This window comes from Vombatus ursinus, unplaced genomic scaffold (genome assembly GCF_900497805.2).
Source record: "Vombatus ursinus unplaced genomic scaffold, bare-nosed wombat genome assembly UNPS02014794.1, whole genome shotgun sequence".
NCBI classification, from domain to species: Eukaryota; Metazoa; Chordata; class Mammalia; order Diprotodontia; family Vombatidae; genus Vombatus; species Vombatus ursinus.
In genome coordinates, this window is record NW_020954572.1 from 1,369,038 (window position 1) to 1,395,679 (window position 26,642).

At 39.0% G+C, this 26,642-nt stretch overlaps 1 protein-coding gene across 4 annotated transcripts in view; it reads left to right on the forward strand.

The window, feature by feature from the left end:
* The window catches only part of PRIMA1 (proline rich membrane anchor 1), a 188,496-nt gene that overhangs the window by 131,935 nt on the left and 29,919 nt on the right, over positions 1-26,642 (forward strand). For all 4 annotated transcript variants that reach the window (XM_027870058.1, XM_027870061.1, XM_027870059.1 and 1 more), the window contains one exon: positions 17,518-17,647. In XM_027870058.1, coding sequence (XP_027725859.1) covers positions 17,518-17,647 — 130 coding nt within the window. The remainder of the gene's footprint in view (positions 1-17,517; positions 17,648-26,642) is intronic.

Sequence of the window (26,642 nt, forward strand, 5' to 3'; positions counted from 1 at the left end):
TTTGTCTCTCTGTTCTAAATTAAATTTGGGGTATTTCCAACTTAACCCCTGGCTTTCTCTATTCATCTTCCCTTATCATAGATATTCAGTAAATACAACCTTTCATGCCTGAACCGAGGTGCTTTTATATATGAAGCAAAACCAGAATACAGGAAATAATTACATAAAAGAAACGAGAAAAGAATATAATAGTGCCTGAAGAGGGATGGGAAAGGGGAGTGAGAGAAAGAGTAGACCTTTTGGAACTTCCTCAGTTTTGGAACTTCCTTTGAAGAGGCTATTATGATTGATAGTTTCAATCTAGGTTCTTTGTTTGAAGATGTCTGAAGAGACCAAACAGCCCACCTTAATCTCTTCCTTCTCTGCCACAGCTCAGTTCTTGTTTCTTTCTTTTTCTTTGCTCACTGCCTCTGTATTGTTGGTTCTTTCTAGTTCTGTTCATTTAGTCCCCAGTGGGGATGAGGAAACTACCTCCTCTAATACCACTGCTCAGCTCATGTGTTCCCCATTCTTTCCATTCATTCCACTTTCATGCAGACTGTATGTATCTTTTTCAAAACTCCTGGGCATTACTCATCTGCCCTTGCTCCCAGGGCTAAGAGGAAATACTTGTACCTCTTGACTAAGAATGCTGGAATGCCAGTCAATTTCCAAATCTTTATTATAAATTTAAATTTTAATTTGTTTTCAATTTTGCTTATATCTTTTGTTTTCAGAATTTTTCTTTCTGTATTTGGTTTGGGGAGTTTTAATTTATCTGTTTCCTTATTTTAGTTACATACTCAATTCATTGATTAGTTCTTTTGTTAATAAAAGTATTTAGAAATAGAAATTTTATCCTAAAAACTGCATTGTCTGTATCCCAAAGGTTTTGTTGTGTTGCCTCATTTTTGTAATTTTCTTTATTGGAATTACCCATCATTTATTCTTTGGTTGGAACATATAGCATGTGAGGGGAAGAAATGAGAAATGTGACTGGAAAAATAGGTTGGCACCAGATGGTGAAAAGCTTTAAATGCTAGAGAAGCAATTGAGAGCCAGTCATGCCTGTTGATCAGGGAAGTGATATAGTTACACCTGTGCTTCAGGTGTATCATTTGAGCAATTAAATGGAGGATGGATTGGAGAGGGGAGCAGTGAGAAGCAGGAAGACCAGTTAAGAGGCTATTTCAGTGAAGTCATAGTCAGCAAAAGATATGCTTGATATTTCTGGTTTTAGACATTTGTTTATGGAGTTTTTATTTTTTAGAACATGTTCACATCTGAGAAATATTCTATATTCCTTCCTATTCCATTTCAGTAATTATCAGAGATCTGTCATATATAACTTTTCTAAAATTCTATTCATGTTCTAATTTTTTATTAATTATCTTTTTGACAGGCTTGTCTAGGCCTAAAAGAGGGTACATTGAGGTCTCCAACAATATTTGTTTTATTGTCTATTTCTCTCTATAATTTGATTATTTTTCTGTCAGTTTCTTAGATTCACATATTAGATACACATATGTTAGGTAATAGTATTATTCTATTACTTACTGTGCTTTTAAGCCTAGTTTCCTTGTATTTCTCTTTTAATTGTTTATCTTGAGTGTTGCCTTGCCAGATATCATAATTACTACTTTTGCTTTCTTAAATTTGCATAAAGCATAATAAATTCTGCTCCAGCCCTTCATCTTGACAGTCTGAATCTTTATGTTTCAAGTATGTTTTCCTTTAAACAGTATATTGTTGGAATCTGCTTTCTCATCCCCTCTGCTTCCCTCTTCTGTTTTGTGGGTGAATTCATTCATGTTTAGCGTTATGATTGTTAATTTTGTATTTTCCCTGTAGCATAACCTCTTAAGCTTTTTTTCTTTTTTCTTTTTCTTTTTTTTTTTTACAATCTTCCTTTATGTTACCCAGAAGTGGGCTGAGAAAGAGAAGGAAACTGTTCAACACTAATAATTTGTAATTGAAGTAGGTGATTCCTGCTTCCCTGCCACCTTTCGCTTGATTAATGTTAGACCCTAATCTCTGGTTCTTACACTTTCTTTCTCTTTGTAATCACCTCTTTATGATCAGTCTACCAAAGTTGAAGTTTATTTCACTTAAGATTATTCCTTCCCTGATCCCATTTTTCTCTTATACCTGCTTCCTCCCTTTCTCTGCTCCCACCTGTATCCCTGTTGTATTTAAATGCCAGACTCTTAGTGTATGTGGACCTCTCTTTTAGATGATACAGATGAGTGAGGTCAGGAGATTCCTGTTCCTCTCAACCTTTACTCCATATTTGCATAGTCATTTACGTGAAATAGTAAATTCCTTTCTCTTCTCCCCCATCTTCCCCCAGTGTCTTCTTTTTGCTCTCCCTTTTCTTTCTTCTGTTAAAACCAACAAAGCAAAACAAAATCATCTCCAGGCTGTGTCTTATTTAACTCTGCCTGTGATACTTAACATTAGGTTTCTCAAGGGATATTTGTCTCTTCTTCTATTGTTGGAATGTATTTCATCATCATTTAGTCCCTTCCAATTTCTCATATGGGTTTGCTTTTCCAGGTTTCTCTTAACTACTGCGTTTGCCTTTCAAAGGTTCTGCTCAGTTCTGGTATTTTTTTTCCCAATAATGCTTGCAAGCTCTCTGTTACTTTGAAAATCCCTTTCTCCTTCTGTGTGATCACACTTTTTTTTTCAGGTAAGTCATTCTTGATTGTAAACCTTTGCCTTTTGGAATATTATATTCCAAGATTTTCTTTACCTTATGGTAGCTGCTTTTAAGTTTTCTGTGATCCTGACTGTTACTTGATACTTGAACACTTTGTTTCTGGATGCTTCAGTATTGTTTTTCTTTGACTTGTAAGTGCTACATTTTGGCCACAGCATTTCTGAGTGTTTTCAGGTTGGAGTTTATTCTAGGAGGTGATTTTTTTTCTGTTTGCATTTCATTCCCTGGTTTTCATAGATGTGAACAATACTCTTTTGTGATTTCTTGAAATTATTGTTTCCAGGTTTTTTGCTTGGTCGTGGTTTTCAGGGAGACCGAGTCTTAAGTTATTTTCCCTTTACCTGTTTTACAGGTTAATTGCTTCTGAGAATAGATGTCTTACATTTTCTTTACATTTTTCAGCCTTTGGACTTTGTTCTAATATTTCTTGTCTCATAGGGTCCTTGGGTTCTGGTGGCTTGAGTCTGTTTTTCAAGGAATGTATTACTTGGGTAACATTTTCCACGCCCTATTCTGATCCATTTAGTCTCCTTTTCTTCCTCCTGAACTCTCATCTAATTTATGCTTTCTTTTTCATCTCTTGTTTAATTTCTTCCAGCCAGTCTTATAGTCCTTTAAGCCAAGTCATTTTTTTCTCTCTGAAGATCTGTTTCTTATTGTTGTGGGATTATTCTTTTATTCTGAGTTACTCCATGGTCTTCTCTACACATAATATTTCTTCACTGTAGTTGGTGTTTTCTCATGTTTCCTCATATTTTCAGCCCTGATTCTTGGGTTGGGATTTTGTGCTCAGTCCTCTTTCCTCTAGCTCTCCTGGGTGAGTTTGGAGGTGCTGGAAGTCCTAACACAGATAGGTGGCATGGTGGATAGAGTACTAGGCCCAGAATCAGAAAGATCTAAGTTCAATTTCAGATTCAATTTCAGATATATAGTAGCTATGTGACTCCAGGCAAGTCATTTACCTTCTGTTTGCCTCAGTTTCTTCAACTGTAAAATGAGGATAATAACATCACCTGTCTCAAAGGATTATTGTGCGAATAAAATGAGGTAAAATTTGTAAAAGTGCTTAGCACAGTGCCTGGCACGTAATAGGTACTGTATAAATGCTCATTTCCCTGCCAATTCAAATAGAGTAACTGGCATTAGTTCTCACCCTCTGCCTTGATCTTTGGCTTCTCTCTTAGTCTCCTGGTAGTCCCCTGTGGGTCCAGGCATCTGCCAGATTTTGTCTTCTTCTTGCATGGCCTCTAGTCAAGAATTGATTATATCGCCTGCTGTGGTCCTGACAGGCACAGCTATAATATTGGAGATTGCATTGGTCTCATGCACAGCCCTCCTTGAGTTGAATTACCCAGTCTCCTGTTATGGCTCCCAGTGCTCCAAGGATTGCACAGCCATGCCTTGTTTCCCTATGAACATTAGGTTCTGGTTTTGTCCCCCATTAATTTTCTAACAAGTCAGAAGCAGTATCTGGCTTCATGTTCCTAATTACTGGATCTTGCATTGGCTTGTGATTTCTTCAACCCTTCCAACTCCACCACCTTGTTTAGAGTGTTGGATGGCTTCAGGTCTGTTTGCAAGAACTTATACTGGCTTACATAAAACCACTCATGTATCCACCTTAGTCAGCTTCAGACTATTTATCTGAGCTCCCACTGGTCAGCCTGACATGACTTCTTTCCCTGTAGGAGGCATCCATGTTTACCTTAGTTCATTCTGGCTTCCCTGGATGACTTCTACCCACCTCCTGCAGCTGCTGGCCACCTTTTTGTATAATTCTGGACTGCATAGTAGAGCTTGCTTCTGGTTTGTTTTCTTTATCACTCATCTTTATGGGGTCCTTCAAAGATATTTTGTGGAGTTTACATGGGAGAACTGACTTCTTGATGACTTTTCACACTGACATCTTGACAAGAAGTCCCTAATATCTCTTCCACATGAAAGCTTAATGCTGTCAAATCTCCATTTTTTTCTGTGTGGTATATGATTAGCCAAATATGTATAAGTAAATAGAGAGCTCACTCCTCATTTTTCTTTCATCCCTACTAAATCCCCACTTTTCTTCCCCTATTTTCTACTTCCTACTCATGCATACTTAATATGACACATCACCCAATCATCTGTTCTATCAGAATCATGACCCAGACATTTCTAAAACCTGTGCACTATGGACTCTGATTTCTTTTGGGTCCTCTTGATAAAATACCTGGTGAACCTGTTCTTGGAAATAGTAGAACAAGTACCAAGGTATAGTTGGATCATAAACTTGGAGCTTAGAGACCTTCTGGTCATGGTATCTTGGACTGAGAGCTGGAAGGGACCAGCCCTCCCATTTAACAGATAACAAATGAAGCTCAGAGGGGTTAAGTGAGTTGTCCAATGTCACACAGATTTTAAGTGGCAAAAGTAGGTTTTGAATCCAGGTCCTCTGACTCTAAATTCACCGTTCTTTCCATTGTGCTCTGCTGCTTCTATCAGATATGGGCATGAGACTGAGATACTACAAATTATTAGAATGTAAAGGGCTATCATTCAAATTGTAATGCTGGGCTGAGTAAAGAAATGGAAATGGTGATGCTTCCATGGTCATTTGTCTTGCTGGTCAAGATCTGGTCAGCCATGCAGGTCTCCGTGGCACAATCTGTTGCTTTGGTTTTGTATAAAAGTTCATTCTCCCTCTTCCTCTTCCCAACCACTGTCAATAATTTTGATCTCATGCTTTACCATTTAGAAAGACTTCTAGTAAGTTCCCAGTGATAGATGAATTTGTTGTCAAGGAAACCAACCTAGCCAAGAATGAGGCTGATCAACAGTGAGTTGACCATTAGGTGATGAATTTATTTGGCTACGACAACCCATGAAACAAAGAAAATATTTAAATGGCCCTCAGTCCTGCGGACCCCGTTCCAGCATTCACAGCAATGATGGTGGTGGAGTGGTGGAAAAGGTGACAGAGGCGGTTAGGAATCACAGGTTTTTGACAAACTATAAGCATTAGCAATATTTGATACTCTCAGTGTGGTATCTTTTGTCTTGTGGCCAAAAAAAAATGACATTCTATTGGAAGAACTGAAGTTAATTAACATTATCAAAATAAACAAACCAGAAATTGAAGCTGAATGGAAGGATAGGTCATAGGTTCTGCTTGGAAAGTCAAACAGAGGTCTTGGCTAAGTTGGTTTCTTCCTATGTCTGGAGGTAATATGAAACAGTCTTTCATGGGACACTTGGTAATTAAGCACGTGTGTGTTTGTGATGACCCTAATTCAACATCTGTTGCAAAGGTAGAAAATTTAGAATAATTCTATGAAGAAATCTGCGTAGCAAGGTAACATACAGTTTTGGAACCCGGAAACTTCAGTGTGACAGTGGATACAGGAGAGAATAACGAAAAATAGGTTGGAAAATGTGGTTCAGTTTTAATAAACAAGAGAGGTCAAAATTGTGAAGTACTCGGATGTCTCAACCTTTTTTTCCCAGAAGAGGCATTGGAAATGTAAACCACACATACCACTAACAACGTGAAATTGACTACATCTTAATAGATTATTTTCTGATGTGAGAGTAATTCAGAATCAGCTGTCTGTGTGTAGCCAGACCTACATCAAATTAGAAGAAAGGATAAACATGAGAAAGCACTAGATAAAATTGAGATAGCTTGAATAACTATTCAAACAGACCATGAGGACTGAAAAGAAATGGAAAAGGCAAAGACGTTGACCTTGATAATCACTGTTTCTTAAAAAGTTTAGCTGATAAGGCAGTCAGAATATCTATTCCAAAAGATCCCAGAAACAGCATTAGCCAACACTTTATGTCATTGCCATGCCAGTGGTGGCTGAGTTATTTGTAAAACTCTAGGGAAAGGGACAGCTAGGTAGTGCAGTGGATAGAGCACCGGCCCTGGAGTCAGGAGGACCTGAGTTCAAATCTGGCCTCAGACACATAACACTCACTAGCTGTGTGACTCTAGGCAAGTCACTTAACCCTGATTACCTCACCAAAAAAAAAAGAAGAAGAAGAAAAAAGCCTTGTAAATGTTGATTAAGATAATGTAAATATGTAAAAGTGAGTTTAAGTCATTAAAATTATTTTTAAAAAACATTAGGGAAGAGGATTAGTGGAAGGTTATGACCTGTATCATTTCATAAAATAACAAAATATAATGTAGGTAAAATTGGACTTCAGAAAACTTGGCATGAGAAGCAATTGGGTCCCACAACTCCTACACAGCATTTATAGATGAAACTGGCAGGAGAAAAACAAATAGACATAAACATGAACAGATTTGTCAATATTTCTGTAATGTTTAGTTTTCATCATCATTGAAAATAAAACTAGCTTATTTGAACTCTGACACCTCTTAGGGTCCTAGGATCATAGATTTAGAGACAGGAAACATTAGAGATGTAGAATCTAAGCCCTGAGAAGGATAAGTGATTTAACCAGGGCCATATAGGTAACACTTTTTAAAGTGCTAATGAACAAAGAAGTTGAACTGGTGCTTAAGAAAATGAAGTTAGAAAGTGGATTAGTCCAAGTGCCCTCTGAGGAAATCCAAGATGGAGGCAACATAGTTTTGGATTATTGGGAGACTGTTTTGTTAGATAGCTTGGCCTACAGTGGTGATGGTTGAGAGTAGAAGATATCAAAGAATGGAAAACATCACAGACATTTATACTCACAGTAGATGATCAGTTGGGCATCAGCAACTACAAACCCATGTCTTTCTCATCTTTATAAAATCTTTATGAGAATTATGGCATACCTCTTAATTGTTATACAGAATGAAAATATGAGAAGGAAACACGTAGTTGGCGCTGGATAATTCTATTTTCTCGCTTAAATCTAAATCTAGGATCTTATGTTTTTCTATAAAACAGGACATCATTTTAGTTACACAACTGACTAAAAAGTTCAGAGAATATAACTATTTATTGCTTGTTGATGTTTAAAAAAACAACAAACAAAAACTGACAATAGAACAAAATGAAATATCAAATGATCTCCTTAACAATTAGTTTCCTGTGCATATGTTAAAATGATATAAAATTCCTTGATAAATGCAATCTAAAAGGAAACTTTTTAAATGTCCCTCTGATTGTTAATGTCATGTGAGAAATATGTTTGCCCAAAGTATTTGCTACAGTCATGGAAAATGCCCTTCATAGGACTCAAATGGGAAAAGTATCCTTGTAAGTTGTGATACCTTCCAAATGTTCACATTTGCTCATAAAATTGTGCTGATAGCATCAAGCCCCAGAATATTACCAGGCCTCCTTCATGAGATCCATGATTACCAAACATGATCTATCCTAACAGTTCACAGAGGAACAACTAAATGGATATAAGGTGCAGCTTGTTCAAACTGTGACATGCATTTGGGAAGTTAGTCTATTAGAGAATTAGTACATATCTGGGACAGGTGTTGCATATGGACAATGAGTTGAGCCCAGCCTTGAACACAAGGATGAGAACATGTAGGTTTTCCCTTGAGAAACTTCCAGTGTTTTTCATGATCCCACTAAGGACCATTAAAATTGGTCTCACCAGTACAAAAACCCCACATTTTTAATGGAAATATTCTACTGATGATGCTTTTGGGTTGTGAATCTTGGAGTTCCTCAATCTACAAACAATGAAAATTTGGGATGAAACTAAGGTCATTAGAGAGGCACATGGTAGGCATAAGTTTGTTACTGTTTTTTTTTTCCAGTAATAACCTATGTACAAGGAAATATGATTGGAAAAAGAAAATAGACTAATTGCGTAGCAAAAAAGAAGGGTAAGCAATAGAAATCATGAGTAGCTGAATGAAATGTAAAAAGATCTAGGGAAAAGCTCAAATGCTACCTGTGGGACCTTAGGCAAATCACTTAACTTCTTTGAGAATCAATTACTAATTTACAAGATGAATGGGCCAGACTAGCTGGCCCCTCAGATCTATTCCAGCAGTGTGGCACGGTGGACGGTGTCCGGGAATTGGAATCAGAGGATCTGGGTTCAAATCCTTGCCCTAAATGTATGATCTTGGACAAATGACGTTTCTAGGCTTCAATCTCCTCTTCTGTAAAATGAGAGAGTTGAACTATACGGCCTCCGACGTCCAGCTTTAAGATCCTATAATATTTTTAAAAGATTTCTAATACATCGAGTAGACACTTTGTGGGAGGACTTCTGGAAAAGTATGGACAAAAATTGTGTGGAATGAGAAGGCATTTACGTGCTATACTCTGCACTGATGGAGGGAATACCCACCTCCATAAATTTACAAACCCATTGAAGCACAGATGTCATTGCTATCTTGTAGACAGAAGGAGAGACTAAGCATTATCCCGACAAGGACAGCTGGCTTGAAGGATGTGGTAAGACATGATCCACTCTCAAAGGATCGGAGTATTTAGATTTGGAGGAGGTCATAGAGATCACTTTGTCCACCCATCTCCTTTTAAAAATGAAGAGACTGTTGCCCCAAGAGGGGAAGTGATTTGCATTGAATCATACAGTGAGAAAGTAACGGAGCTTCAGTCTGATCCCAGGTCCTCCTATTTCAGATTCAGTGCTCGCTCTTTACTCATCATCATCATCATCATCATCATCATCATCATCATCTGTTTATTCATATTAATAATAATAACTAGTATTTATACAATGCTTTGAATTTTGCAAAGTACTTTACGTACATTATTTTCCTTATCTGTAAAAAATAGGGAAAATAATGGCACCTACCTCCCAGGATTGTTGTGAGGATCAAAAGGTAAAGCTCTCAGCAGAGTGTCTAGAACGTCGTAAGTGGTGTATGAATGTTAACTATTATTATTGTTGTTCAGGTTGTTGCGTTTGTGCCTCACACCCATCCCGTGGTAGGTACTATGGGTTTTGTCCCTTTCTCGTATTAAGCAACTGAGAGGCCCAAAGGCCCTTGCCCAGGGTCACATAGTTACTACGTGTTAGAAGTGATATCTAGACCTAGATCTTCCCAAGCCCAAGTATAGCATTCTATCTCCACTACATCTTATGGCCTTACGCCAGTTAGGATTGATTGAGTGCCTCCTAGTTGTCTAGTAGTGGACTGATGTGTGCCTACTTTCTGAAAATTAGCTAAAAGAAGCTCATCACCAGTAAAAGCTATTTTTAGTCTCAAGAACTAATGAAGTCATATGGTGGTCAGGGAAGCTTGTGATCATTGAGTCTTGAAATGTTGAAGTACTAGGTATTTGGGGGCATGTTGTTCAGTTATTTCAGTTGTGTCCAACTCTTTGTGACCCCATTTGGAGTTTTCTTGGCAAAGATACTGGAAAAGTTTGCTATTTCTTCCTCTAGCTTATTTTGCAGATGAGAAAACTGAGGCAAACAGGGTTAAGTGACTTGCCTAGGGTCATACAGCTAGTAAGTGTTTGAGGCTGGATTTGCATTAATGAAAATGAGTCTTCCAGATTCCAAACCTAGTGCTCTATCCACCATGTCACCTAGCTTCCCTGTTTTGGGACATACCAGAGACTAAACATCAGTCTCTGTGCCTAAGGTAATTATAGTCTAGATGAGGAAAAATAATAACTTCCACAAAACAATGAAGAAATAAAACACACGCCTTCCATTAAAGCTTACGGCGCCTTCGAGGTGATCCTGGGTCCCTGAAGACTCTGCCAGAGATATAGAGGTCTGGCAGGTCTTACCAAGCTGAAAAGATGTTGGGGACCCAATGACTATGCAGCAGTTGTCTGAAGAGAGCATAGCCAAGTACGGAGAAGCCTGGCATTAGAAGGCTGGACATCATGTGATGATGGGCTTTGGAGGTTGGTTTTGCTCTGTTTGCTAGTCAGCCCGTGATGGCTGTCCATTAAGGTTTAGCCGGGTTGTGATCTGTGTCAGCAGAAAGGAGTACCTGCTGGATGAAATCAAAGATCTTTTGAAGTCTAGAATTAAGCATGACAGGTACTGAATTGTACAACATAGTCCCGCATCATGAATATTGGGACACGTAAGAAATGTTTTCTCGGGGCTGCAAATGTGTAAGTGAATCCTTTGCAGTTGCAGAATTTAGTGCTAACCGTAATTCTCATTTCTGAGGTGCTTTAGCATAGACAGAGTCCTTCTGTTGAAACAAATCTGTGAAGTAGGGAGTGTGAATATTATCTCACTGTACAGATGAAGAAACTGAATCTCAAAGAGGGCAAGTTACTTGCCCCTGGTCACATGGATCACAAGTAGCACCAAACTGATGATCTTTCCTATAAGAAACAGCTAGCTTTGAGATTGTTCCATTTAACAAATATTTCTATTTCTGCTATATACAGAATATTGCATTAAGTGCTGATCAGTGAGTTGAGTGCTGTGTGCATGCTTTCACCAGTATAAGTGTTATCTCTGCCAACGAAGGAAGGGTTCTCTTTGTCTTTCATAAGCGGTCTTATATAAAAGTTTCTGTGGCCAGAAAAATCCATCATTTTTTGACCCCTGGCGTTTTCACTGGTTATGCCCATGCCCGAAACTTTTCCCTTCCTCCTCTCCAACTCCTACCCTCCTTGGCTTCCTTTGGGTTTCTGCCAAAGTGCTACCTTCTGCAAAAAGTCTCTCCCAGTCCTCCTTAATCTTAGTGCCTTCCCTCTGAGCTTATCTCCAGTTTATCCTGTGTATATCTTTTGTGTTACGTACTGTTTCCACCATTAGATTGTGAGCTCTTTGAGAGAAGGGATTGTCTTTTGCCTTTCTCTGTATAACTAGCACTCAGCACAAGAGCCTGACACATAGTAGGTACTTAATAAATGCTTATTGACTTGACAAAGAGTTCATTAAGTTTCTGTACTTTATTTTTCTGTGAAGGTAGTTGCTAAAGCAGATAGAAACTGGTTTCATTGGAAAACCTGTACTTGAATATGTAATGAAATAGGCAATCAATCCATCTTCAGTCATGTAATCTACTACGTGCCAGGCACTGATGATACAGAGGCAAAAATGAAACAGCCCTTTACCTCGAGCAATTTACATTTTATCATGGAGGTAGCATGTACAGAGATAATTATGTATAAGATGTTTATAAAATAAGTTCAAGGTAATTTAACCCTTTTTGCCTCAGTGTCCTCATCTGTAAAATGAACTCGAGAAGGAAATGGCAGACCACTCTAGGATCTTTGCCAAGAGAACCCCAAATGGAGTCACAAAGAGTTGGACAAGACTGAACACCAACTTTTGTGGAGATGTAGTAGCAGCTGAGGGAAATTAAAAAATACCCGATTTGGCAAGGAGTGGGGTGGGGTGGGATTTGACCTGGGCCTCAGAGTTTGAAGGCATCTCAAAGATTCTCTAGCCCAATGTTTTTCTGAAGCATGCATCCTCTCTGTAACATCCCAACAAAGTGTTCCTCCAGTCTCTAATTAAAGACTTCCATTGAGAGGGGAACTTAGTACTATGGATTCAGCCTATCCCATATCTGGAGAGCAAGAATCATTATCCATGTGAGGAAGATTGTGGCATTTGCCAGCCTCACTTATAGGTCGTCCCTAAGCCTATTGCTTGACTCAATACCATATTTAATCTTTCATCTCAAGCTCTAGGGCAGGGAGTCCTAATGTGGTGTCTACAGACCATAGATCTGTGAGTAGATTTCTGAGGATCTTCAAAAAAGGAAAAGACCTTTCGCTACCACCTGAAGATAGTGTGTGCCTTTCCCAAGTCTTCCCTTCTCCATACTGATTGTCCCTAGTTCTTTCTGTGGATCCTCGTAAGGCGTTATCTTGACTCCTCTAACCATCCTAAACACTCTTCCCTGGATGTGATCCAGTTTTTCATTATACCTCTTAAAAATATAACTCCCATACCTGGGCGCAGTACTTCAATTATCATCATACTGGGTCAAAGTGTAGCAGAACCATCACGTCCGTCATTGTGAGCTGTGTAGATTGCTAAATTTCTGTTATTTTATCAAGGTGTATAAAGTGGAGGACTGAAGGAGTGGTATTGTGATTTCAAAAGACACTGAAGCATCTTGAAAAATCATTCCAGTCTTAAAATAAATTATTGCAAAAGTCTGTTTTAATTGCCCAAAAGTAATTTCCTCTGTTCCGCCCCCTTTAAAAGTTCACCACATGCTGGAAACCACAGGCTAGGACAAGAGAGAATTCTCTTACAGACACAGACTGGGAACTCCAAGTATTATTGAAGATGTAAATAGGAGCTGAAGGGCCACAGGCACCACACTCTCCTTTTATCCCCATGTTTCCCCAGCATGTTGTTGCCATTAGTGTCAATGGACATTATAGTCCCTTATATTCAAAAAACAAGGGCTCTCATTGTCCTCACGCTGGTAATGGGGCAGGAGAGGTGGGGGAAGGAAGAAGGGAGCTACACACTCTTGACATTTTCTTTGCTGAGTTTGGATTTCTGCCATGGTCATTTAGCATTGAGTTACTGATGATAAAATGTCTAGCTGATGATGAAATGATATGGTCTAGGTCCATTAAGCAAATTATGGGAAATGTTTCCCTGTATCTCCATAAAAGTCCTTATCTGTTGTCTCATAGTGTGGAGGTGACCCTGGGTTCTTGAAGGTTGTATTTGTGGCCCAGGACCACAAGCTGTCATAGAGCTTAATAACCCAGAAAATCTTTGAACATGTATGGATCCTGTGTTGGATTTTTTTGTTGCTTATCTGAGGATCAGGTTAGCTAAACTCAGAGAGACTGATCACTACAAGACTAGCCACAACCACTTCTTTTTAAAGTAAATTTTGATGCTTTTTTATTATTGATATTTTTGTTTTTATGCCACTTCAATTTGCCCCCTGTATCTTTTCTCCCTCTCATCTCCTAGAGAGTGATCGCTTATAACAGAATTTTTTCAAAAAAGAAAAGGAAAAAGAAGAGAAAAAAGTCAGCACAATTTCATGCATTGAAAAAACTCAGTATATACATATACAGTGTTGCACACTTGTGGGCCCCCTACCTCTCCAAGGGAGTGGAGGGAAACATCTACTCACATCCCTTCTTTAGGGCCAAGTGTGTTCTTTGTAATTTCTCAGCATCTATTTTGAATTGTTTTGTCCTTTCCATTCACGTTGTCGTAGTCACTATGTATATTGTTTTCTGGTTCTGCTTACTTCAAGTTGCATTAGGTCCTGTAGGTTTTTCCATGTTTCTCTGTATTCATTATATTCATTGTTTCTTATGGCATAGTGATATTTCATTACATCCATGTATCACAGTTTGTTTAACCATTCCTCATTCTATGGGCTTTACTTTTATTTTAGTTCTTTGCTCCCACAAAAAGTGCTGCTGTAAATATTTTGGTGCACATGAATTTTTTTTATTTGGTTTTTGTTTTCTTTTTTGCAGCTGCCTTGACATATATATAAATAACAGTGTAACCTCTGGATCGAAGGCTATAGACACTTTAGTAATGTTATTTGCATAATTCCAAATTGCTTCCCAGAATGTCTTTACTAAATCACAGGTCCACAAACAATGCGTTAGTATTCCTGTCTTTTCACAGCCTCTCCAACATTGACTATTCCCATCTTCTGTTGTCTTTGCCAGTTTGTTGGATGTGAGGTGAAATCTCAGGGTTTTCATATGTATTTATCTTGTTATTTGTGATTTGGAGCATTCTTCCATATGATTAATGGTTTGCAGTTCTTTAGAGAATTATGTGTTTATATCCTTTGACTAACCTTTTGGCCGCTATTTAGGATAGCATGCTGAATCCGGAGTCAGAAAGACCTGATTTCAAAATCTTGCCTCAGACCCCTACTAGCTGTATGGCCCTGGGCCAGTCACTTAACCTTTGCCTTGGTTTCCTCAATTATAAAATGAGGATAATAATAGCACCCACCTCCCAGAGTTGTGAGGATCAAGTGAAATAATATCTATAAGGCACTTAGCACAGTGCCTGCACATAGTAGGCACTTAATAAATGCTTCTTTCTTTCCTCCTTATTTTCCTCTTTGACTATTTTCTATTGGGGAATGATTTTTTAGTCGTAAGTATTTCTGTTATTTGTCTATATATCTTGGGTGCCAAATCCTCATACAAGGAATTTGATATAATGATTTTCCTCTTATTAAATCATTCCCCTTCTTATCCTGAGTGCATTAATTTGTTTGTCCCACAGTGTTTCAAGTTTATGTAATCAAAATTTTCAATTTCATCTTGTGTAATTACCTCGATCCTTGGTTTAAAAATTCCTCAATCTACCTAGAGCCGTGAAAGTTATGTGAACTGCTTCTTTTCTGATTGTTTTATGACATTTAGGTCACATGTCCATTTTGATTTTGTTGTGGGTTATGGCATAAGATACTGGTCTAAGCTTAATTTCTACTGAACTGAGCCACAGCAGTCTTGTAGACACACTACCAAAAAAACAGGGAGTGAGAAGGCAGAGGGGCTGCCCACACAAATGAAATCACAGGTCCTGGAAGTAATGAAGTATTTCCCTGATACCAAAAGAAGCACCTTCCCAAATGAATTTATCCCCTTAATGCCCTAGGGAGCTAAATAATAAATAATGACCCATTTTAAATATGAGAAGACTGAAGCAGAGGACTAGAAACTCAGTTCAATTCAACATGCATTTATTAAATGCCCTCTGTGGACAAAACATTTGGGATACAAAGTCAGAGATTAAAAATAGTCCCCATCCTCAAGGAGCTTACACATTCCTACATGATAAAATGTAATAACAGATCAGTACAACCAAGATAATTTAAGGAGGGCAAGAACACTGGAAATTAGGGAGGTGAAGAAATGCTTTCCGTAGGAGTCAGTACCTGAACTGAGTCTTGAAGGAAGCAAAGGATTTTCATAAGTAAATGAGGAGAAAGTGTATTTCAGTGTGTGTTGGGGGGGCAGGGCAGAAGTTAGTTCATTTAAAGTCATGGAGCTAAATTAAATATCAGGTTTAAGGAATTCCAAGCTGGATAGCTTGGCTAGAATGGAGAATATTTAAAGAGAAGTAGTGAGTCTGGAAAAGTAGTCTGGAACCAGTCTGTGGAAGATTTTAAATTCCCAACAAATGAGTTTGCATTTTATCCTAGAGACAATTGGGAGTTGGATTCATGAGCTGGTGAATGGCATGTTCTCTTCTCAAGGAGCTTACAGGTTAATAGAGAGAATGATTTGAAGAGGGAGGACGAGCCACCTAGGCTGTGTCTTGAAAGAAAAATTTCAATTTTTTTCCTATGTGATGTTGGCTAAGTCACTTACCTGCTCTGGTTCTCAGGTTCCCCAAGGGTAAATGGATATGCTCAATTAGATGAATTTTAGGTCCTTTTCAGTTCTGGGTCCTGTAAGAAGGACTTAAACAGGTATGCATAGGGAAGGAGTCCAGGGCATGTACCACACACAGCCTGTTTGCAATTCATGAAAGTGGAAAAAGACGGAATGAGATGAGCTAACAGAAAGGCAGCGTGTCTAATGAATAGGGCACTGGGCTTGGAATCTATGGGATCTAGGTTTAAATCTCACTGCTAAATCTCACTGTGTGGCTCTTCTCTTCCTGACTAATCTCTTTGAGAAAGCAGTCCATCTTGCCCTTTTTGTCCTTCTTACTCTCTTCTGATAAGAGAGTAATCTCTTTATTCTGGCTTTTTATCTGTTCATTCAACAGAAACGGTTTTGTCTAACGTTACCAGTGATCTCATAATTGCCGTATCTACTAGCTTTTTCTCCATTGTCATCCTTCTTTGTGTTTGACTCTGTTCGTGACCCTTTCTTCCTAACTGACCACATGATAGGGCTGTTCAGCTCTGCTGTCCTTTCCAGCTCAAGGTTTAGCTCTTATTCTAAGACTGGTTTATTCCTGTAGAGCAGAAACTGTGTTGTTCTTACTTTTTTTTAGAGGATTGGTGGTAATATGAGCAGTGGCGTGAGGGGCCCTGGGTGCGACTCTTGGCTTGGGAAACTGCTTCATGCGTGACTTTGGGCAAATCATATAACTTTTCTGGATTTGTAACCTTGATTATTAAAATGAAGTGGTTAAACAGATGAGCTGTAAAGATTTCTAGCTCTCTGGCCTCCCCCATGGTCAAGCACAATATCAGGTATGTAGTCAGTGCTTATTATTGGGGTAGCTAGGTGGTTCAGTGGATAGAGTGTTGGGCCTGGAGTCAGGAAGACCTGAGTTCAAATTCAGTTTCAGACGCATATTAGCTGTGTGATCTTTGACTAGACACTTAACCTTATAATGGCACCTATTTCACAAGGTCGTTGTGAGGATTGAATGATATGATAATTGTAAAGCTCTTAGCATGGTGCCTGGCATGTACTAGGCACTGTATAAATGTTAGTTATTATATATTATTATTACTAGATCTGTTGAATTGAATTTCCCAGTATTGTTTTCCTCTCTTCATATACTCCCTACCCATCCCCCAACATATCAATATGCAGTTTTCATCTTGATGTTTCTGCTACCCACCTCAGTTCCAAATGAACTGAATTTAATGCCTCAACAAAGAGCATTTCAAATGTGTGGATGTGATATTTTCATGGAAAATCAAACTTGAACCTGCCATCAATGACCTCATGCTGAGAATAAATTGTTAGTGATGTGATATTTAACCTCTGATCTGAGCAAACCATCTTCTGATGCAGAGCAGGACTAATTGAAAAATGGCCAATGATGTCATCTGTTGCATAGCACGGACATTAAAGCATGACTAACCCAAAGCTCAGGAAAGCTGATGGCTTCCAAACCGAGGTCTCTTGAGTATCTTTTTTGCCCCTGCTCTTTGACAGCACTGTGAATGATAGCTCACCATGGGCTGCGTAGTCAAAGGAAGCTTAATTAACCATGTTCTGTCCCTGCATCTGTCTTTCCCACAGCTCCCAACTCTACCTCGTGCCCTGCTGAAGAACCCTGGTGGTCAGGCTTGGTCATCATTATCGCAGTATGCTGTGCCACACTCGTGTTTCTGGTTGTCATTGTCATCATTTGTTACAAAGCCATAAAGAGGTAAGAGCGTATATAGTCTCCCTCTTTGCTCTCTCCCACCTCCACCCCAGTGTCAGCCTGCCGAGTGGTTTCTTTGTGGACCAAAGGGAAATACCTTCTCCTTCTTCTTCCTTCTTCGTTTTGAGTTTCAAATTCTATCCTCTCCGCCCCACGACAGTAAGCAGTCTGATATAGGTTATACGGGTGCAATCGTGTAAAACATAAAATACCGTCTTGAGCAAGCACTTCTTTGCATGTCCTCAGGAGTTATGATATGGTGTTCATTGTCCCCATCATTGGGGATATAAGATCTAATTCAGTAGCATATCATTATTTGTAAATGAAGTCAGCATGACCACTCATCTTTCAGAAAGATGAGAAAGTAGTGTGGGGGAGTCAGATATCAGGTTCAAATCTCGACTTTTGATACCTACTAGCTCATATGAGTATCGGCAAGTTAATTAATTTATATGAACCTCAGCTTTCTTGTCTATGAAATGAGAAGAATAATATGCGAAATGGGGAGGTAGGCACTCATTACTTCCCAGGATTATTTCGCTAGTAAATGTTGAAGTATTATAGAAATTAGAGTCACTTTTATGAAATAAAATAGATCACATATATAAAACACTTTGTAAACGTTTCATTTAAACAGGAATCCCACTCCTGGGATTGGGCATATACCCAAGGAAGTCAAAAACAGAAAGGTTTCTTATGTAGCAAAGTATTAATAGTAGCACTCTTTGTGGTAGCAAAGAACTGGGAACAAAGTGGGTATATAAACATATTGGGAACTTGAAGGAATGGCTTACAGATATGGTTCATTAATGTAATGGAATGTTATTAGGACATAAGAAACCATGAATATGGAGAATTCAGGAAAACATGAGTAGGCTGACATGAACTGATGCAGAGCAAAGTAAGTAGAAGCAGGAAAATGTTGACTGCAATGACAGTGTAAATGGAGAGGACAATAAAATGAAATTGAACATTGTATAATTATAAAACTTGGTCTGGAGAAGAGATGAGAAAATATAACCACTTCCTTTCATTGAAAAAAGGGGAAGACCGTGAGTGTGTGATGTTTCCTGTGTTTTCAGATATGGTCAAAACATCAATTGCATTGGCTGATTTTTTCAAATCTTTTTCCAAGGCTCAGTGGGTAGAGGGAGAATGAAGAAGGCAAGGTAATAGAGAGCCAAAGGAATTCAGATTGCCCAGCTTAGAGTAATTAAAGAACTGATTTCAAGGATTGCTGTCTGGATTCTTTGAGAAATCATCAAGAATGGCAAAGGTCCTAGAAAACTGGAAGTGGGCAAATGCTATCCATCCTTAATGATCTGTCTCCCTGCCACCACTGTCCATTGGACCTTTATAGGCACTTGGTTTGCACATTTTAAAACTCATTATTTTGTAGCAGAGTTACTTGTATATATGACCTATCCCTGTTCCAGACTGTGTGATCTGTGAGGGCAGGGACTATATTTTTAGTCTTGCCCCTCATGTTCTGCCTAAGAAAATCTGTTGTTTTGAAACTCATGAAACGTAAAGTTCTTTGTTCACTTGTTAGAGTGGACCTGAATTCTCAGAGAAAAGAATGAGCTAAGGATTTATTAATTAAGCATCCACTATGTGCCCAGGCACTGTGCAAATACTATTTCATTTGATCCTCATAATGATCCTGGGAGGTAGGTTCCGTTGTTGTCCTCATTTTACAGTTGAGGAAACTGAGGCAAGCAGAGGTCAGGTGACTTGCCAAGTGTCCAAGGCCAGATTTGAACTCCAGTTTTCCTAACACCAGGCCCGGCACTCTGTCCACTGCACCACCCAGCTGCCTCAGAGCTGGATGGGACCTCAGAGGTCACGTAGTTCAATGCCTAAATGATCAGGAATTCTCTTTACACTATTACTGAAAAGTGGCCGCTTTCTTTTATGTGGCATCGTGGTGCAATGAAGTCTTGAAGTCCAGAGATTTTGGCTCAAATTCAGGCTCTGGCCAGGTCCCTTACTTAACCTTTCTGAGCCTCAGTTTCTACATTTGCAAAATGATGACTAGAGTACTTGAACTACCTATATTACAGAGCTGTTGTGAGGAAAGGCTCTCTCCAGGTCTAGGTGTAGTGGATTCAAAGCCAGTTAGGTGGCTCAGTGGATGGTGCTAGCCTTGGAGTTAGGAAGGTGATTTCAAATCCTACCTCTAGCACATGTCACTTAATAACCTCTGTCTGCCTCAGTTTCCTTAGCTGTAAAATGGGGATGATAATAATAGCACCTATCTCACAGGATTGTTGTGGAGATCAACTGACCTGACATGAAAGGAGCTTATTGTTATATAGTATGAGGCTTTTTTCCCCAGGTGACCTTTTGACTGAGGTGACATGTTGACCAAGAGGAGTGCTCAGCAGCACTTCAGAAGAGAATGAATAACTCTTCTTTCTTTGCTGACAAAGAATTCTCTGGCTCCATTCTCTGGCAGAAAGTATACTGATGCTGTCTGGCTGTGTTTTTTATAGTGGATATTTGATTCTTTTTTTTCCCTAACTTGGATACAGCTTGGGAAGTTAAATGAACACCACCGATCAGAGGCCATAAATTCTGCTGTTTCTGACCTGAACATACAGTTTCACGTCTCACAAAATTAAGTCCGAACTCTAGTTGATAGTAATGTCAGCATACTGGGCCTCACTTTGGCCAGAGGTAATTAAGAGATGTTTTGCTCTAATTGCCTAAGTTTAGGGAATTGCCACCCACATGCTTTATGTGTAAAATAATTGTTGGTCCCCAGTTAATATAATTATTAATATAATATAATGTTAATAGTATTAATATAATGATAAGAATGCTACAAATTTGTTCTTCTGAGATTTAAAGTTAGCAAGACCTGTCTGGCTGAGCCCAAGATCTCTTATTGATATCAGAATACAGAGGAATATATCTAAGTCATGTTCAAGGCAGGATGATCTGAGACTTTTAAGGACATTTTAAAGCCAAGATCAATTCAAAATCTAGCCATTGGACATCACCTGCTAAGGAACATGTGGCATCTAAGGGCAGTGGAGATATAAAGAATTTTAAATTGACGTCCTTTGTGGCCAGATGGGTCTCATGGAGGTTCTCCAAAAAAAACAAACAAGAAACCTGGGAAGAAGAAGACAGAGAGGCAGCAAGTTGTTAAGAGACCTGGCCTTGGTGTCAAAGGCCCTGGGTTCAATTCCCAGTTCTGGCTCCTTAGTCCTTATATATTCAAACAAGTCACATCAGCCTACTGACCATTGCTTTTCTGATCTTTAAAATGAGAGGGTCGAACTAGATTATCTCAAAAGTTCTTTCCAGTTCTAAATCCTCTGATCCTGTTAATCTGAACGTTTTTAGAGTAAACGTGTAACCTCTGACTCCAAATCCAATTCTGCTCTACTGCACCATGGTGTTTTCTCCCTAACTAGCTTGTAAGCTTTCTAAGAGGGGGAGAACAGACAGAAAGTATCTTGTTCTTCTTTTTGTAGCTCCCGCCCTCCCTCCAGGCAGGAGTGCCTAGTACAGTGTTCTGCATCATATGGGTGCCTGTCACCATTATGATCAGGTGAAATGTCTTGACCCAGCTTTATACCTGTCTTTTTAGACAGAATTCCACTTTGGTGATACTCCTGGTAATGGCTAACTAACTACTCTACTGCCAATCCATAGAATTTAAAATAAAATTCACAGAATCGAAGAGTCTCAGAACTGGAAGCGATCTGAGAAAGCATCTAGTCCAATCTTTGAACAAGAAACTAAACAAGTGGTCGGCCAACTATTGCTTAAAGACCTCCTATGAGGTCTACCTCAGGCAACAAGCACATTCTATTTTTGGGTAACTAAGTGTTAAGAAGTACTCTGCCTCATTCTGATTCTTTTCGACTTCCTTCCGTTCTTCCTTATTCTGACCTTTCAGAAACGAGCAGAACAAATGTAATCCCTGTTCCAGGTGGGAGAGATAAATATTTACCATTTGGCAAATTTTATCCCCCATCATCCGTCTTGGCACACAGTATTTGCTCATGAACAATCTTTGCTCACTAGTAAGAGATGTAGAAATAAGTGGTGCTGGTTCTTATTTTCTCAACTGAAATGAGCTTTACAATGCCTCACCACCGCTTATAGTTGCATTGACCCATTCTCTGGAGGGAAGAAGTGAGTCTCTTGCAAATGGAGGAGCAGCATCAGGTATGTGCTTTCATTCATCTAGAAAAGATAAACGTGTAGCTTTTTTCTGTCCCTGACAAACAGCTTCTTTCCTCAGGTGACGGGCATAGTTCATCCCACACCCAGCCAGTTCCAAGGAATTGGAGGTTGTCTGTGCTTGAGGACTTCGTTCTGACCCTTCTTTATCTCTTGAAATTGATTTTCTGCTCAATTGTTCAGCATCCATTTACTTGTAATTTACAGCCTCTTCTGCCATGAGGCCAGTGAAGATCTATGGAATGTTTTGGCTAGCCTTCTTGATCATGAATGATGCATGAGAGGGTCATAGATTGAGAGCTCGAAGGGACTTTTGAGGCCATCTAGTTCAATCTCTCATTTTCCAGATGAGGAAACTGAGGCCCCAAAAAATTAAGTAACTTGCCCAAGGTCACATAGGTGGTAGAGGTAGCATTCAAACCCAAGTTCCTGACTCCACAGTCAGTGCACTTTCTACTGACTACACTTCCCAAATGAAATACAGAAATGTATTTGAGTGTTGTATGTGTATGTATGGGACAACTAGGTGGTGCAGTGAATAGAGCGCCAGACCTGGAGTCAGGAAGACTTGTCTTCCTGAGTTCAAATCTGGCTTCAGACACTGACTAGCAATGGGCTTGGAATCGGAAAGACTAATCTTTCCTGAGTCCAAATCCAGCCTCAGATACTTAACTAGCTGTGTGACCCTGGGCAAGTCACATAACCTTGTTTGCCTCAGTTTCCTCATCTGTAAAAATGAGGTGGAAAAGGAAATGGTAAACCACTCCATTATCTTTGCCAAGAAAACCCCAAATGGGATCAAGAAGAGTCAGGCATGTCTGAAAATGACTGAACACGTGTATATATATTACATACATATTTAATATATTTATAAGAGACAAATATTTTATATATATGTGTAGGTATATGTATATATACCTACACATAGTATATTTAAGTATACATATATATCTTTTTATGGCATATTCAATTTATCATACATAGTAAAAATCAGAACTATAACTATGGTTGGGTGACTTAGACTTTGCCCCAGGGCACTAATATTTAGAAGGTACTCACAGCATCTGTACTCTATGTGGTAGAAACAACTGATCTTTGTTCCTGGTTTGCAGGAATCATTAATTAAAATAAGGAGCTACCAAATGTAAGGCTTCATCCCGATCCCTGGCAGCCATACCACAGTTAACCCTCCTGTACTATCTCCTGGGGTCCTAGGACTTTGTCCTGTATAGTTCATGGTATCTCCTTAAGCTCTCCACAAGTTCCTGGAGTCAGGAACTTGGGTTCGAATGCTATCTCTGCCACGTATGTGACCTTGGGCAAGTCACGTAATTTTTTTGGGCCTCAGTTTCCTCATCTCGAAAATGAGAGATTGGACTAGATGGCCACAAAAATGACTAAATTTGGCATATTACTAGGTGTTAGGATCATTAGCTATAACTCTGGTGAGAACTTAACAAATGCTTGTTGAATGATTGAATTCTTTTCATTTTAAAACTACACCCTTGGACCAGAATACTTTGTGGGAAGCCCTTTTAAGTCAGCTTTGGCCTTATGTTATAGTTTAGGACAGGGTTTCTTAAACTTTTTCCACTGGTGACCCCTTCAGTGCTTCTTAAACTGTGGGAAGTGTTGGAAGACAATAGCTCTTAACTTTTTTTTGTGTGATGGCCCCCTTTGGCTGGCAGGTGAAGCATATGGACCTCTTCTCAGAGTAATGTTTTTAAATAAATAAAATTATTATAATTAAGTAAAAACTCCAAGTCTAGTGTCCTTTCTCTTAGATCAGGGGTACTTAATCCAGAGTCTCTGAACTTGGAAGTAATAGTCTTTTGTTTGATTCTTGAACCTTTACTTACTATTATTAATTATTCTGATTTGATAATATATCTTATCTGAATCTATTTCCTCTTCTCTAAAGTGGGATAAAAATATTTCTACTTCCTGCCTCACAAGCTTGTTGTAGAAAAAGTTCTATGCAAACTTTTAGTGTTATAGAAATTACATTTATATATAGTTATTAGTTCTGTTATCATTACTGTTGTGTTTATACCTTTTCCCCAAAGAGAACGTTTAAAAATCACCACATTTTCTGTATAGTGTAGCGTAGTGCATCATGGGGCACAGCAAATTTCAGGTACAGTGGAAAGAATAAACAGGCATAGACGGATTGGAAAACATGGTAAGTGCATTATACAATGCAAATATTCATGAAAAATGCACTTTTTTAGAATGAATATTGAATGAAATACTCCACATGTATAAGCTACTTCCTCACAGCAATTTGATGTTTTTGGAAGCTGTGTTAACCCTTTCAGACAACCTGGGGACTAATCAGCCAGTTAAGAGGCATTTTGAAGGTACCTGATCCATACCAAGCACTGTGTCAGGTGCTGGGATGACAAAGCCAGAAATGAAAAAGTACCGTACTTCAAGGACCTTGTATTTTATCAGAAGAAGTAACACGTACAGACAAAAGTATGTGCCAAAAGTGTAAAGTATAGTTGTAGGGTAGGGATAAGGAAAGGCTTTATATAGAAAATGACACAGGAACAGACTTTTGAAAGGAACTGGAATTTCTAGGAGGTCTCTTTCTAAAAGTGAGCACATTTCCAGGTTTGAGAGGCAACCCCTGGAAAAGCAGAGACAGTAGATAGAGTGATATGTGTAAAGGGCCATATGAAAGATAGTCTGACTGAATCAGAGAGTGAGTTTAGAGAAGTTTCGTGTAATAAGCCTAGAAGGGTAGGTTGGGGCCAGGTTGCGAAGGACTGCGTATGTCAACAGAGGACTTAGTATTTGTTCCTAAAGTTAATAAGAGGCCAATAGAATTAAGTGAGTAGAAGAGTTACATGTTCAGACCTGTGCTTTAGGAAGAACTCTTTGGCAGACTATGGAAAATGAATTTGAGCAGAGAGATACTTGAGGCAGGGAAACCAATGATGATGCTATTTTGATAATACAGATGAGCAGTAATAAGGACCCAGACTAATGTTGTGGCCTCATGAGAAGGCCACAGATGTAGGAGAAACACTGGGGAACGGACAAGACTTGGCAAGGCTAGTCAAGTAGGGTGAGGGAGAGTAATGAGTCAATTATCAGGTCGAGATAACTGGAAGAATGGTGGTATCCTTAGCAAAGTCATAGAAGTTTTTAGGAGGCAACATGAAACAGTGAAAAGAGTATTATTGGCTTTAGAGTTCGAGTTCAAATCCTGCCTTTAACTCTTACTACCTATTTGAACTTTTTTAACCTCTCTGGGCCTCAATTTCTTCATTTGTAAAATGAAGCAATTAAACTAAATGGCCTCAGAGGTCATTTCTGACTCTAGAATCAGTTGACACTTAAGTTCAAAAGAAAGATAGGTTTGAGGGGACAATTTGAGTTTGAAATGCCTCTGGGATATCCAGTTCCAAATGCCCAATGAGCAGTTGGTGATACAGTACTGAAGTTCAAGATAGAGTAGGACAAGAAAAATTAGATTTGGGAATCATCTGCATAAAAATGACAATTAAACCTGTGGGAGTTAATGAGGTGACCAGATTTAAACAGATCAATTTAAATAATAATTTAGTTATCCAGAGAACTTACCATCTGGGAGGCAGAGAAAGAGATTTTCAGTATAAGAACAAACAGATTCATTAGCAATATGTAGAGACAAATTATATGGAATTCATAATGTCTTTGAATAAGTAATGGCAAAGAGCATAGATTCCAGGAAAGAAGAGAAAAGCATCTGGAGGTCAGTGATGAGATGAAATGACTTAGATAGATTTCATTTGATAATGGGATTTCATCCCTTGTATTTTGTCTTGTGCATTTGTTTCTTATCTACTCTGGCTGCTAAATAAAGTCTGACCTCCCAAGTGGGTCCAGACAGCCTAGAATCCAGGGGATTTTTAAGGACTCTCAGGAAGCTTAATTTAAACATAAATTCAAACCCCCCCTCCCCACTGGACTTAGAGGGGAAGTGATGGCTGTTTTCAAGTATTTGGAGGACTGTCGTGTGGAAGAGGGATTGAGCTAGTTCTGTTTGGAGCTTGAAGTCAGAGTACAAAGCATTATGGGTAGAAGTTGCAAGGAGGCAAATTTAAGCCTATTCCAAAGTGAAATGTACTTTTTCAAAGGTAGTGGATGTCTCTTCACTGGAGAGAGGGAGAGGAGAGAGAGAGAGAGAGAGAGAGAGAGGGAAGGAAGGAAGGAAAGAAGGAAGGAAGGAAGATATCCTATGTGAGGAAACTTCTTCCAACAAATAGTGGCCAGCACCTTTTCAGAAACTTATGGTCCTGGAGAGCTGCTTAGAGCACTGAGAGGTTAAGTGATTTGCTCAGGATCACTCAGCCATTCTGTATCAGAGACAGGACTTGAACCCAGGTCTTCTTCTTGCTGAGGTAGGCTCTCTAACCACTACAATGTATTGTTACATCAACAGAAATACCAAGCATGAGTAATAAATGGGATGAGCTGGAGTTTCTGATGCAGTGAGACAAATTTGACCCCCTGTGCATCACTGAGAGTTGTTGGGATGGTACTCATAACTGGAATTTTGCTCCACATGGAGATTGATGTAGTTTATCTGTCTGGTCACTTGAATTAATTGTGGGTGGCTAGATACTGCCTTGTTTAAAAAAAAAACCAGAATAGGTAAAAGGAAGCATTACTCAAACGAACCTGTGATCTCATCAATTTTGGAGTTCCCTCAAGCTGTAGAAAAAAAAAACCTATCCATATTTCCCATCCTATACAATTGTTTTCCGTGTCCTCTCAAAAGTATGCTATGGGGTAGCAATATATACTA